Below are 16,050 nucleotides of genomic sequence, written 5' to 3' on the forward strand. Positions count from 1 at the left end.
AGCCCCGCATTGGGCTGTCTGCTCAGCAGGGAGCCTGCTTCCTCCTCTCTGCCTGCCTCTCTGCCTGCTTGTGATCTCTGTCTGTCAAATAAATAAAAATCTTTAAAAAAAGAATACCTAAAACAAAACAAAATGAAATGATATGAAATGCTGTAGTGAGCAAAACTGGGATATGGGATTGCAGAGGTCCTTGGAAGCTGGGAAACAGACGATCAGACAGACACATTAGACACATTTGTAAATCACATACCAACCATGTCATTCACTTTGTTCCATTCAGCTCTGGATTAATAAATGAGTTTACATCACCACAGTCTTTCCTCAAGGGACACAGGGGCTTGCTCTCAGTTCCTATACTCTTCTCTTTCTCTGCTTCTCCGTTCCACTTAAACACTGAGGCTTAGTATGATGAGCTACTGTTGGTGAACTCCCCAGAAAAGAGACACCTTCGTCTTTGTGTCCATCTTGGCATTGCTCCTAGCACAGGTCGCTGCTCAGGGTGGGTGCTCAAAACATGTCTGCTGAATTACTGATGGAGAGCTGCAGGAATGGAACTGGGGAATCAGCTGCCCAGCAAGATGACAGAAACTCCAGAGCTCCATGGGTTTCTGAGTTTGGGCTCACCAGTAAGAAATACCCCTTCTGCCAGTACCAGCTCTACGTTGGCTTACCATTACTGATTTCAGGAAGGTCAAACTTAGTGAAGTCCCACCACTGGAGCCGGTAGGTAGTATTGGCAATGTTACTGGCCACAGCAGACTGTCCATCACCAATCACTGCCCCTGGTAGAGGAGAAGAAGAGAGCACAGTATAGTCTTTATCCACGTTTCCCCTGCAAACATAAAACAGTATGTACTGGGATCAGCAGGAGAGGGGGAAGAGGAAGAACCATCTGCCAAGTCCCCATCTCAAAGAGAAACCAGACATATCTCAAGAACAATTCTACTGGAAACATAATTTCATTCATCAGCCCCTCCCATGATTATTTAACATTTCCTCAGTGCCAAAAATGTGGCAGGTACCGTATTATGTCCTGTCTGGTAGACTCTCAATCTAGAGACAGAGGAGTTTTCATAAAAATGCACGGTGTTGGTGGGGGGGGCGTGAAAAATGGGAGCACAACATTAACACAGGAAAGCCACACAGAGAAGCATTTCATTCCCGGATGTCTTTGTAATAGGCAGTGGTCTTTGGGAGAAAGCATCTCCTCCTTTGTACATGACCTTCTTCCTAATAAAACATCTCAAAAGGAGGCTTCCTCCAGGGAAGAGGCAGCCAATATATAACTGATTGGATCGTTAGAGATGGTGAAGAACAAACAAATTCATATTTGTTAATTTCTTCTGGACCCCTGGTATGTAACACAGTAGAAATTTATGAGTCTGGCTTTTCAGTATCTGAATATTTTTATTAAGGCAGTATTTTACAAACCCCTCCCCTCCCCGCCCCATGAGAACTTCCTTGAATCTGGATTCACTTGAAACATCTCACAGTTTAACTTTCCCTGAGATATACACTTCTGTATGACATTTTTTTCCTTGGTAACCAATTAAATAAAAAATGGATTTTTTTTTAACAGGGTGACACTTTAATTTGCAGTTGTATTTCATTTACATGAACATGTCATTTCCTCCTCCTCCTTCCGAGGTGCATTTCATACACAACCACCCTTTTGATCAGACAGAGCCAAACCCTCTTAGAAGAATAGAACACTGTTGCATGCGAGACAACCTAAATGATATTCTCTGCTGCAAATCACCTCCTACTTTAAGAAACTGAACTTGTTAGAACTTAGTAGCCTTGGAACAATGGACAATTTTATACCTAGATTCTTCAGTATCACCACCTTCCTCCTTGGCATATCACCGCAAGAGGGTCCTGTCATCTGTCCCCCATCCCCCTTTTGGTGAGCTTCCTTTATTGCTCTGCCATTCCAGATCTTTCCCTATTCTCTCCTCAAATGGTCAAGAGGTCGTTCAGGAAGAAAATGTTCTCCATATAAGCCAGAAAAGTACTCTTCTCTCTTTTCTCTAGTTGTGGCAAGCTACTACATGAGAAGACTCTCTTCACCATCAGTTTATTATTGTAGTGTCCTCGTCCCAGTTTCCATTTGTAAAGAAAGGAAAAAACAGTTTATTTCCAAGATGATAATAATACTGCTACATTATATACTCTCAATATGGGTAATATTGCCCCCATGGGGGCAAAAACTGTTCATGGGGAAATCTTAGTGCAATCACTACCTCGCCTCAGATATACTGTAGTACATGATAGATACACAGCCTATCTGTAATATTAAAATTTCGTGGGGGGGGGGGTGATTAGGTAAACACTGTCTATTAAATCTCCTTAGGAGGGAAATACTTAAGTGAAGGTTGAAGAATACTGTTTTAGATAAACCAATATGCCCACCACAATTTATTCTTTAAAATCTTACAGATTCAAAGACATAGACCCAAATGGTCATGATCTCCCTGAAGTCCTGAGAATGACAGCATTTGGGAAGGTCCAAGAATGACAGTCCAGTGACCTCAAACTCCTACTGAGGACCTGTGCATATCACTCAAATGAGGTAAAAAAATATATGTCCTTAATAAGTTTAATTTTTTTTTTAAAGATTTTATTTATTTATTTGTAAGAGAGAGAGAGTGAGAGCGAGCACAGGCAGACAGAGTAGAAGGCAGAGTCAGAGGGAGAAGCAGGCTCCCTGCGGAGCAAGGAGCCCGATGTGGGACTCGATCCCAGGACGCTGGGATCATGACCTGAGCCGAAGGCAGCTGCTCAACCAACTAAGCCACCCAGGCGTCCCTTAATAAGTTTAATTTTTATAGAATATTCTATAATAATTGAATGCTGACTTGGGAACCTGACTTGGGAACTTTGCTGAACTTCTTCTGGGTCATGAGGAGGGTAAGCTACATTTAGGACTTTCTTAACAGGGGACTTTTTTATATTTTTTGGCGGGGGGTACTTTTGATTTTTTAGGCCCCCTTGATAGTGAAAATCATTTTTTAGTTCTAAGGTCGACCACTTCCCTGGAAAGAATTACTCAGTTTCACTCTGGTCCAGGCTCAATATCATTGAGCTTATGAATTGTCCCCCTGGCTTGCTTATCTAGAGAGTTGACATCTCCCTCTGACCACCAGTCCTTCTCACACCACTATAGTTCCTTATCACGTCCTCCAACTTTTAACAGAAAAGCATAAAACACAAAGTAATAGAAGGTAAGTTGATTTCTCAGTAGATGATGAATGAAACGTTAGCTGCTAAAAGAGTAGGAAATAAACTGAAGAAACAAACTCCGTATTCTAAGATTTTAAAATCTGGAGGGGAGGGTGGGACCTACCATCAGGAAACCAGTTAAGGAAAATAGCAGCTGCTTTAAGAGTGCTGGGGATCTGCAACGGGGAACATGATGACAACTCCAAGCCCAGCTCCAGAAGCTCCTGTACCATCCATGCCTCCAGAAATGTCTTCTGGAGAACAGCTGTGCAATGTCATAAACATGGATGGGTAGCACTGTGTGAAAGGGACTGGGGAGGTGTTCTCCGCCAATGGTGCCAGAGCGCTGAAGAGAAATGGTGCCTGGCACCAGGGAGTCAATTTTCAGTGTCGTGTAAACATAGATTAGGAAGCAAAAAATGCCAGCAACAGATTAGCGTACTGTCACCAGGTTCTCTTCTGCAAGGGCTGCAAGCCAGGTGAGCCTGTCTCTCGGAAACATCAGGAAGAAAAAGTACCACCCTATTAAAAAGCCCCAACCATTTAGTAGGCCTCTGGCCACTAAGCTGAAGGTATAGGAAATGTGCCAGAATGAGTTAATGGACTAAGCTACTTAGTATTTACATAGGAGGCACTTAGCCTCAAAGCCAAATCCTAAGGGACCGCTGAGAGATTTCTGAGACCTCAAGGTTTTCTCAGTAATAATGGGATGTAACAAGCTAGACTCAGGGTTTCTCAACCTCCACTACTGATATTTGGGGCCAGATAATTCTTTGTTTAGAGTGTGGGGCTGGTCTTGGGCTTTTGGAGGATGTTTAGCAAAATTCCTGGCCTCTGGCCTCTGGCCACTAGATGCCAACAGCACCCCCCCCACCCACCCAACTGTGACTACCAAAATTATCTCCGAACACTGCCAAATGATCCTGGGAACCAAAATCATCCCTACTTAGAAAACTACAAGCTAAATAAATATAGCCTACATTGTAACTCTAAGATAGGCACTCTTAGGAAGTACCACTACTAGAATGCTAACAGCCACTGCTAATAGCATGCAAACTCTTAGTGATGCTGATTTTGGAAAGAAACTAATCAAAGGCATACCATTATACAAATATTCCCTTAGCAAATTTAGTTTCCCATTTCTGTCATGGATTAGAGGCTAGCTTGAACTGGGGTATTATGGCTTGTAGTTTGTTTTTGGTATGGTGTCTGAGAATAGTCTTCAGGATCAGATGGACCTGATTTTGATACTTCCTCCTAGTACCTACTATAGTGTGACTTTGTTAATATCTCTGAACCTCAGTTTTCTCATCTGTAAAAAGGGTATAATAATAACAACTACAGGGGCATCTGGGTGGCTCAGACAGTTGAGCGTCCAACTCTTTATTTCAGATCAGGTCATGATCTCAGGGTGGTGAAACTGACCCAAATGTTGGGCTCTGTACTCAGTATGGAATCTGTTTGAGAGTCTCTCTCTCCCTCTGCCTCCTCTCTCTCTCTCTCTCAAATAAAACCTTTAAAAAAACAGTAATACCTACAATTTATAGGGTGATTGGGAGAACTTACCAAAACAGTAAACGTAAAGTGATGGCAAATAATAAGTGTCTAATAAATGACTACTGTTAAAATTAATCATTTATTTCAAAGATTTTTTTTTTTTAATTTAACAAAGAGGATCACAAGTAGGCAGAGAGGCAGACAGAGGGGGGAAGTAGGTTCCCCGCCGAGCAGAGAGCCCAATGCGGGGCTCAATCCCAGTCCCCGAGATCATGACCTGAGCCAAAGGCAGAGGCTCAACCCACTGAGCCACCCAGGTGCTCTAATCATTTATTTCAATCTCTATGTACTTTTCTTCTACAGGTATAGCTCTGCAATCAACAAGTCATAGAGAAAGTTCCTTTTATAAGAGACTGGTGCAAATTATGTGCCAGAGCCAAGAGACAGAAGCATTTAATTTTGGAATTGAGGTCAAATGTCAAGGCCCTGGACTCTTTAGTAACTTTCTCCTTGAAAAACTGCCAAGGGCAAGACCCATCACATTCTGGGCCACAAAAACCACTATAACACATTTAAAAGAATAGAAATCATACAAAGTATGCTGTCAGACAACAGGGAATTAGCCTAGAAATTAGTAGCAAGAAAAAATAACTGGAAAATCCCCAAATACTTGGAGAACACACTTTAAGTAACACATGGCTCAAAGAAGACATCTCAAGAAAAAATTTAAAATATTTTGAACTAAATGAGGATGGAAAATACAACTTAATAAAATTTGTTGGATGCAATAAAAGCAGTGTTTAGAAGGAAATGTACTGCACTGAATGTATCTATTAGAAAAGAAGAAAGATCTAAAATCAATAATTTAAGCTTCCACCTTAGGAAGTAAGAAAAAGAAAAGCAAATCAAATTCAATGTAAGAAGTAAAAATAAAAAATTAGAGAAGAAATCAATGAAACTGAAAACAGGAAATCAATAGAAAAAAATTAATAAAACCAAAGCCAGTTCTTTAGAAGGATCAATATAATTGATAAACCTCTAGCCAAGCTAACTGAAGAAAAAAGAGAAAAGACACAAGTTTATCAATCTAAGAAACAAAAGAGGGGCCATCACTACTGATATGTGGACACTAAAGGGATAATAAAAGACTACTACAAACAATCTGATAACCTAGAAGAAATGGAAATTCCTTGAAAGACATAGTCTCCCAAACTTACACAAGAAGTAACAGATAACCTGAATAAGCCTATATCTATTAAGTTGAATTGACCATTAACAACCTCCCAGAACAGGGGATGCCTAGCTGGCTCAGTTGGTGAAGTATCTGACTCTTGATTTCGGCCCACATCATGATCTCAGGGTCCTGACATGGGAGTCCTGCATCAGGCTCTGTACTCAGTAGGCAGTCTGCTTGAGATTCTCTCTTTTCCTCTCCCTCTCTCCCTCTGACTCCTCCTCACAAAAATAAATAAATACTTAAAAAACAAAAACAAAAGCAAACTTCCCCAAATATAAAGCACTAGGCCCAAGTGGGTTTGCTAGTAAATTCTATCAAACATCTATGGAAGAAATTACATCAAATGTCTACAATTTCTTACAGAAAACAAAAGTGGGACTACTTTCTAACTTAAGGCCAGTATTGTCCCAATAGCAAGACCAAGACCAAGACAGTGAAGAAAGGAAAATTATAGACTAATTGTCTCAGAAGCAAAAATCCTCAACAAAATATTACCAAGTCTAACCCAGTAATATCTTTAAAAAATTGTATCCTACGACCAAGTGAGATTTAGCCCAGGTATGCAGGGCTGGCTCAACATTTGAAAATCAATAAATATAATCCAGTACCTCAGTGAGACAAAGAAGAAAAATCATGTAATCATACCAATAGATGCAAAAAAAGCATGTGACAAAATCCAATATCTACTGATGATAAACACTATCAGGAAACTAAGAAGAGAGGAGAACTATCTCAACTGGACAGAAAATATCTACAAAAACCCTACAGTTAACGTCATACTTAGTGATTAGAAACTATATGTTTTTCCCCTAAGACTGATAACAAGCTAAGATGTTTCCTTTCACTACTCCTTATTTACTGTAAATCCTACCTAATGCATTAAGAAAAGAAAAGTAAGAGAAAGAAACAAAACTTGGAGAGAAGAAATAAAACCGTCTTTGTTCGCAGATGACATGGTTGTCTATGCAGAAAATCCCAAAGAACAGTAAAAGTTACTCCTGGAACTATTAAGCAATTATATCAAGACTGCAGGATACAAGAAGTTAATAGCTTTCCTATATACCAGCAATGAACAAATGAATAACCGGAACTGGAATTAAAAGTTAAAAATAGGGGCGCCTGGGTGGCTCAGTGGGTTAAGCCGCTGCCTTCGGCTCAGGTCATGATCTCAGGGTCCTGGGATCAAGTCCCGCATCGGGCTCTCTGCTCAGCAGGGAGCCTGCTTCCTCCTCTCTCTCTCTGCCTGCCTCTCTGCCTACTTGTGATCTCTGTCTGTCAAATAAATAAATAAAATCTTTAAAAAAAAAAAAAAAGTTAAAAATAAAATGCCATTTACATTAGACCAGAGAGAGAAAGAGAGAGAAAGAAAAATATTTAGGTATAAATCTCATAAAATACATATATGAGCTATACAATGAAAACTATAAAACTCCAATGAAAGCAATCACAAAAGATCTCCAATATTTACTGTTAAGATGTCAATTCTTCCCAAGTGGATCTTTAGATTAAATGCAATCCAAATAAAAATCCCTGAACATTACTTTATGAATACTGACAAATTCTAAAATTTATCTAGAAATGGAAAAGATCCAGAACAGCCAACACAGTATGCAAGGAGAGAACAAAGTTGGAGGACTGACACTACCCGACTTCAAGACTTACTACAAAACTTCGGTAATGAAGATGGTGTGGCACTGACAAAAGAACAGGCAAACAGATCAATGGAGTGAACAAAAAAGCCCAGAAACAAACCTAAACAAACACAGTCAACTGATCTTTGACAAAGGCGCAACAGCAATTCTATAGAGAAAGACAGTCTTTTCAACAAATGGTGCTGAAACAAATGCACGTCCACATGCAAAAATATGAATCTAGATACAAACCTTGTACTTTTCACAACAATGAGCTCAAAGTGGATCACAGACCTGGATGTAAAACACAAAACTGTAACATTCTTAGGAGATAATATAAGAGAAAATCTAGGTGATCTTGGGTTTGGTAAAGACTTTTCTTGGGCACCTGGTGGCTCAGTCGTTTAAGCGGCTGCCTTTGGCTCAGGTCATTGATCCCCGAGTTCTGGAATCAAGCCCCTTGTCGGGCTCCCTGCTCAGCGGACAGCCTGCTTCTCCCTCTATGACTCTGTCAAATAGATCAATAAAATCTTTAAAAAAAAAAAAAAAAAAAAAACAGAAACAGAAAAAAAGACTTTTCTAGCAAAAGCACAATCTATGAAAGAAAAAATGGACAAAGTTAACTTCATTAAAATTAAAAGCTTCCACTTGGTGAAAGACACTATGAAAAGAGAATGAAAAGCTGAGCCACAGACCAGTAGAAAAACCTTTACAAAACATTTATCTAGGGGCACCTGGGTGGCTCAGTCATTAAGCATCTGCTTTCAGCTCAGATCATGATCCCAGGGTCCTGGATCCAGCCCCACATCAGGCTCCCTGCTCAGCGGGAAGCCTGCTTCTCGCTCTCCCATTCCCTCTGCTGTATTCCCTCTCTTGCTGTGTGTGTGTCTCTCTCTGTCAAATAAATAAATAAATAAAATCTTTTAAAAAAATATATCTAATAAAGGACTGGTATCTAAAATATACAAAGAACACTTAAAACTCAACAATAACAAAATGTGATTTGAATACTGGCAAAAAATCAGAACAGACTCCTTACCAAAGAAGATACACAGATAGTAAATAAGCATATGAAAAGATGTTCAACATCATTTCTTTAGGGAACTGCAAAATAAAGTAACAATGAGAAACTACTACACACTTACTGAACAGCTAAAATGCAAGATATTGATCACACTGAACGGTGAACAGGATGCAAAACAACAGGAACGTTTATCTCTCGCTGGTGGGAATACAAAGGTACAGGGACTTCGGAAGACAGTTTGGCAATTTCTTTGTAAAACTAAACATACCCTTAGTGGTATGATCCAGCAATCGTGTTCTTGGTATTTACTCAAGTCAGCTGAAAGCATATGTCACATAAAAAACCTACATACAGATGTTTATAGCAGCTTTATTCATAACTGCCAAAACTTAGAAGCCACCAAGATGTCCTCTGATAGGAGAATAGATAAATAAACTGTGGTACAACCATACAGTGGAGTATTATTCAGCTCTAAAAAGAAACAAGCTATCAAGCCTCAAAAAGACATGGAGGAAATTTAAGTAAAAGAAGCAAAAATCTGGGCGCCTGGTCATGATCTTGGGGTCCTGGGATCGAGTCCCACATTGGGCTCTCTGCTCAGCAGGGGGCCTGCTTCCCTTCCTCTCCTTCTGCCTGCCTCTCTGCCTACTTGTGATCTCTCTCTGTCAAATAAATAAATAAAATCTTAAAAAAAAAAAGAAGCAAAAATCTATATATGGTGTGAATCTAACTATATCACTCTGGAAAGTCAAAAACTATGTACAAAGGAAAAAGATCAGTGGTTGTCAGTGGTTTGGTGGGGAGAGAGGGAGGTACAGTTGTAGCACCAAAAGAGATATTTGCGGATGGTGAAACTATTACTCTGTAGGATACTATGATGGTGGATACATGTCATCATACATTTGCCAAACCCACAGAACTTAACAATATTAAGTGTGAAACTTAATGTTGGAGTGATAACGGTGTGTCAGTGTTGGTTCGTGTACTGTACATAACAAATGTACCACTTTAGGGGCGTCTGGGTGGCTCAGTCGTTAAGCGGCTGCCTTCCGCTCAGGTCATGATCCCAGGGTCCTGGGATCAAGCCCCCATTGGGTTCCTTGCTCAGTGGGAAGCCTGCTTCTCCCTTTCCCACTCCCCCTACTTGTGTTCCTTCTCTCACTGTGTCTCTCTCTGTCAAATAAATAAATAAAACCTTTAAAACAAAAACAAATGTACCATTTTGGAGAAGAATGATGATGGGGGGTGCTTATGGGTATGTGTGTAGGAGGAGATATACGGGAACTCCTGTACTTTCCACTCAGTTTTTTGTAGACCTAAGATAGCTCTTTTAAAAAAAATTTTTTTAAAGGCTATTAATTAAAAAAACAAAAACAGAGAGAAAGACATAAAGAGCCCCTAGACTTTCACTCATGTTCTAGGAGACAGTGGAAAGAGCAGGTGTCTATGAGGATACTGGCAGTCACAGCAGTTCACTCTCTATCATATGACCACAGAGCTTTTCCCCTGGAGCCTCAGAGCAAAAGAGAAAATAAGGATGAGTCTCACAAGAGATAAAAACATGGGGGAAAAGAAACTTATATCCAATGATCCTGGCCAACCATCAGAGAACAACAGCAAAACCAAGCTGCCCAGTCTCATTCTCTCAGTCAGGTCTTCAACTTGTAGGCTGGAAGTCTGGAGAATGTGTCTAGGGATAAAATCTTAATAATCATGACAGTCCCATGGTAGGTGAGCTCTGCCAAACCCGATAGCCTGCATGCCTCTCTCTGCCTCTGCTTCTCTGACTCCCCTGATCTGTTGCTTGGAAAGGAGAATTAGAAACCTTTTTTCAAAAACAGCTTTTAGCCTCTCTCCAAGATCTGTTCTAGGAGCAGGAAAGTGAAGAGTATGATTCAACTGTACAGTGAAAATATGGAACAATGGGAATCATTAGCAAATGTATCAGAGAAGCTAATTTGGGAGGGTAAAAAAGGGCAAGTTACAAAGAAAGAAACGATTAAATTATATTTCAGTCCTATAAAATTGTTCCATTTGAGGCTGCCTAATTCAGAATGGCCATTTCTTTTTTTTTTTTTTTTAAAGATTTTATTTATTTATTTGACAGACAGAGATCACAAATAGGCAGAGAGGCAGGCAGAGAGAGAGAGGAGGAAGCAGGCTCTCCGCGGAGCAGACAGCCTGATGCGGGGCTCGATCCCAGGACCCTGGGATCATGACCTGAGCAGAAGGCAGAGGCTTTAACCCACTGAGCCACCCAGGCGCCCCCAGAATGGCCATTTCTGACTGTGCTGCTACTGGGAAGACAGAATAAGAATGGGGCTAGGGACCAAAGACTCACCAGCCTGGAAACACAATTACTATCCTTCTGCTTAGCCGTGATATGAAGTCAAGAACCAGCTTGCTAATTGGTCAACAGAACAGCAACCACAAACTCCAGGACAGGTCCAACCGAACAATTTATCAACTTTTCAAAATTCTTTTTAGAAAGCCAGTCACAAAAGACCATATATTTTATGATTCCATTTACATGAAATGTCTAGAATAGGCAAAGCTATAGAGACAAAAAGTAGATTAGTGGTTGCCTAGGGCTGGAGGAGGCAGGGAAAGGGAAGGAGAAGGGAGAAGTGACTGCTAATGCGTATGGGAATGTGATAAAAATGTTCCGCAATCTTCAGATAGTGGCAATGGTTGCAGAACTCTGTGAATATATTAAAAGCCACTGAACTTTAAATAGGTGAACGAATGGTATGTGAGTTATATCTCAATAAGGCTTTTTTTTTTTTAAAGATTTTAAAAACTTTTTACTTGTCAGAGAGAAAGAAAGTGCAGCAGGCAGAGGGAAAAGCAGGCTCCCCACTGAGCAAGGAGCCCAATGGGGAACTAAATCCCAGGACCCGGGGATCAGGACCAGAGCTGCAGAAGCCTAACCGACTGAGCCACCCAGGTGTCCCCCTCAATAAGGCTATTATTAAAAAATACTATTCTGTAAAAGTTTTGGTAAATCTGAGAAACAAAATATAGCAATCTATTTCCCTTTGCATTTCTTTAATAATTTCAAGTACTAGTGAGTATCTTCTGTTTACCAGCTCCCTGTATTTTTTTAGTATGTACTACGCATACCAACATATTACATGCATTTATATGTTTGGTTATGCAGACTGTCTAAGCTCTTTGTAAATTAATAAATCGGTTTTTGTCTATGAAAAATAATTCTTAGAGCAGGACAACATGGCATTATTTGGACATAAAAAGCACTTTTCCTCTCTAAGTATATACTGAATGGCATCCTAGGAAGAACACTTTTTCTTCTTTCCAGAAAGCTTCATTCAAATGCAGTCTTTAAATCTGCTCTAAGAAGGAAATATAACTAAGCACTTTGTCATACTCACTTTGTCGCCTTTTTCACCATTTTAAAAAATCTCATCTAAGACCACAGTCAATTATTCTATAGCCTGGGGACTTGGAAAGAGGCCATGGTGGCAGATAACAAGACTTCCTTCAAGGGCAGAAGTTTCTTTTATTCCCATTTACAGTTTTGACACTAAAGAAAATGACCAAACTATATATAGTTTGTTTCAAGATAAAAGCTTTATGAGATGTAATCCACAGACTGCACAATTTACCTACTTAAAGTATACCATGCAAGGGATTTTAATATATTCATGCCAATACGCAACCATTACCAAAACCAATTTTTACAATGACTATCACTATCGCTACTATGTGACTTCAGGACATTTTCATCCTCCTCCTCTTCCTCCAGTACCTTACCCATTAGCGGTCACTCCCCTCCCCTCTGGCCACCCTCTCCCTCTGAGGCCGAGGAAACCACTAATCTATTTTCTGTCCCTATAGTTTTGCCTTCCCTGGACATTTCACCTAAATAGAAACATCCAACAAGTGACAGTGTCTGGCTTCTTTCATTTAGCACCCTGTTTACAAAGTTCATCCATGCCGTAGAATGTATCAGCACTTCATCCTTTTTTCTGGCCAAGGCATGTTCCACTGTGTAGCAGTTTTTATTTATAGATAACACACTGCATGGAACGCAGCAATTGTAAAACTGTCTGAGGGAAACAACTATTTCCTGTCGGAGGAAAAAGTACGTGAGTTTTTTTTTTTCCCGCTTAACAATTTTATTTATTTGAGAGAGGGAGGGAGAAAGGGAGAGGGGGAGAGAGAGAGAGAGAATCAGTGAAGGGAGAGGCAGAGGCAGAGGGAGAAACAGGCTCCCCGATGAGCAGGGTGGACATGGGGGTCGATCCCAGGACCTGGGTGGGGATCATGACCTGGGATGAAGGGAGACACTTAACCAACTGAGCCACCCATGTGCCCCAGAAAGTAGGTTTTTAAAGAGGTTTTCAATTCTGAGAATATTACCTATAGCTAAAATTAAGTCTTCACTTTTTCCTGAGGCTAAAATAAAAGATAAGAGGAGTATCAGGGGACATCATTTTCTGTAAAAACAAAAATAAAAACAAGAACAGGTATCATGTAGATGTCTATAACTCTGACATAGGAAATATTCTGAGTAAGCTATGTGGTCTATCAGATTTATGTGTTTAGTAACTGCTCTAACTGGTCACTTAAACTGATCAAATCATATACAATATAAATTTGAAATGTATTCAACATAAACAAAAGGGTAAACATTTTACAGATACAGATATCAATGACTATACAAGCTCTTAGCCGAACTGGACCCCTAAATCAACAATTTTATGGTCCAATAAAGTCCTGAAGGCTCTAAAAGCTCCTGCTCCTAATAACAAGGATAGCAAAAGTCTACACACAAATCCTGAACTTTAGGGGCAAATCCAAAAAAGATAAGGCAATGCCTTATTGTTGAGGTCAAAGGCCTTGGACGAAGCCAACAAAACTACAAATCGTAACCTGAGAACTCAACAAGGAAATTAGCAAGGCAACGAAGGGAAAAGAAATCGCTATGAACTATTTCTACCTATGTCACAGCTTCATCAAAAATTTTCTCAAAATAACAATTCAAACCAGAATTATGTGAGCACATATAACATGCCAGGGGAGGAAGAGGTATTAATCTTATTATATTCATTCGGGCCAGAGCAATGGATATAGCCTTCCTTTCCAGAGCAAGTAGTATAAAATACCTGGTATTAATTTCTTAAAAAACTGTGACAAAAAGCATGTAACATAAATTCACCATCTTAACTATTTTTAACTGGTTTAGTAGTGTTCAGTAGTTTAACTAGTTCAGCAGCATTAAATATATTCACACTGTTGTGAAACAAATCTCCGAAACTTTTTCATCTTGCAAATACGAAATTCTATACCTATTAAACAACTCCCCTTTCCACCACCTCCCCTCTCCCCGGCCCCCAGTAACCAAAATTCTACTTTGTTCCTATAAATTCATCTACTTTAGAAACCTGTGTGAGTGGAAGCAGGCAGTAACAGTGTTAGCTTTTAGCATGCGCTTGAAAATAGAGATACAGAACTAGATAGCATGCATCCAAAGTCATTCACAGACAAGGTGTGAAATCAGGATCCTACTCAAATCTACAGGAAGCAGTTAGTCTGATGGGAGACAGTAGTGACCTCTAGGCTGGGCATGGCCATTTTGCCATAAGCCACTTAGAGGGGTCAAACAGATCACAGGGCACATGCCACAAGACCCAGTGTCATTCAGAAAAGCTGAATTTAGCTTTTGCCATAAGTATCCTTAAGCAACAAGGATACTCTGCTTTCTAATCCAGGGATCACCAAGGATTCGATCACACTGCCTTGATGGTACCAGTGTCACCTGGAGTTCAGCGGCGTATTCCACCCTAAGGCAAAGAGAGTAAGCTGCTCTTCCCCAGGCCCTCATCCCTTCCTCCCAACGTATGAAAACCCTGGATTCACCTTGACCGTTGGCAGGGCAACTAGTACCTCCTAGCTCTCTGAAGTCAAGCTAAAATGCTCCTGTGTGGGGAGATGAAGAGGCTGAGGCCCGTTTTCATCACCACTCTGTAGACCTGCCCTTCTTCAATATATATGTCCTAGTGAAGCAATTACCTAACACTTACACTAATGATGTAATTGGGACAAGTAATTATGAAAGCAGAACATCCATTTTCAAAGAAATGAATATCATTACCTTTCTTCCACCCACAAACATTATTTAAGACAAAAACAAATAAGCTCACAAGAACAAATGCTACTAAAAGATCATCAGGAACAACATTCTGAAACCCACAGAGTTTTGGAGGAAAAACCCCCAAGAGCCCCCAAACAAAAACCAAAGTTAAAAACCCGGCATTCACTCCCAGCAGGCAGGATTTCCTCAAAGCCTCTACCTCCAATGGAAGACATACAGGGGGATTAGAGAAGTAAGAATTACTCTGCCTCCTTCCACATGCCCCACAACCTGGCCTTCGCTACAGGACCCCGCCACCTCTGCTGCTAGGAGGACACTGGCTTAGGCAGGCAGGAAAGAAGTCGGGGAGGCTGTCATCCTCTCACTATTGCACAATGGAGCTGCTCCAGGGGTTGCTCAGCAGCAAGAGGATGGGCAGAGAGAGGGGGGCGGGTGGGAGAAGGACTGGGGGAGAAAGAGGTGAGAGAGAGAACGAGGAACAGAGCGTATGACTGACTCAAACACTGAATGGCTCTCACCAATCACTTGTCTTAAATTGCTGGGACTCCTGCAGCCTTTACTGTTTGGTGGAAGCACAAGGGAGCAGAACTGGACCAGAGGGTCCTGGGCTTGTCAGCAGCAGGAGGGAAACGACCTTTAATGCTGCAAAGAGGATGCAGATTTCAAAAGCCTAAAATCAGCAATGAAGGGAAATGGAAATGTGCTGAACGTGGGTTTGACTGGCAGCTTTCCTCATCTGTCGATCACAGGGTAATAAACACTGGGAGATGGCAGAAATGAAGATAAATGCTTTCAGCAGCGCCATTCCCCACCCTCCCCTCCTCTTCCGCCCCCACTCAGCACATGACAAGAGTTAAAGCAAGAAAATAAATCAGCTTCTTAACCAACTCTTTTGTTAAAACTTTCCTTACAGGCCACCTACACGTGAATTATTGCTCTATGAGCCTACATTCTCATTAGGGAGCCCAGTTTGTAAAGGGTGAAAAGCTCCTGTCAAATCACACCTGTACCCAGCTGAGTCAGTCCAGGCCAACATGTGAGGAGGAGGCCAGGGCCGCTCCCTGAGGGGAAGGCAACCCCTTGCCCCTCCACCCCGGGTGAGGTTCTCTAATCCAAAGCCTAGCTCACTCAGTTTAGAGAAGACTCTGGAGCGCCAAGGACAGCACATCACTTCTCCGAAACCACTGCCACATTTCTACTGAGCCAGGGACAGAAAGGCTAAGCTCGGAGGGCTAAGAAAGAAGCCTCTGGGGCTTGGCGGTCAAAGGTAAAGTCAATGAGAAAGTGGACTACAGAGTAGAACACTCAGTCCTGAGTATCG

At 41.0% G+C, this 16,050-nt stretch overlaps 1 protein-coding gene across 8 annotated transcripts in view; it reads right to left on the reverse strand.

Annotated features, from left to right (window-relative positions):
- Positions 1–16,050, reverse strand: part of AMBRA1 (autophagy and beclin 1 regulator 1) — a 177,815-nt gene that overhangs the window by 41,697 nt on the left and 120,068 nt on the right. For all 8 annotated transcript variants that reach the window (XM_059141085.1, XM_059141061.1, XM_059141078.1 and 5 more), the window contains one exon: positions 672–782. In XM_059141085.1, the coding sequence (XP_058997068.1) occupies positions 672–782 (111 nt within the window). The remainder of the gene's footprint in view (positions 1–671; positions 783–16,050) is intronic.

The sequence above is a fragment of the Mustela lutreola genome, chromosome 1, assembly GCF_030435805.1.
Source record: "Mustela lutreola isolate mMusLut2 chromosome 1, mMusLut2.pri, whole genome shotgun sequence".
Lineage (NCBI taxonomy): Eukaryota > Metazoa > Chordata > Mammalia > Carnivora > Mustelidae > Mustela > Mustela lutreola.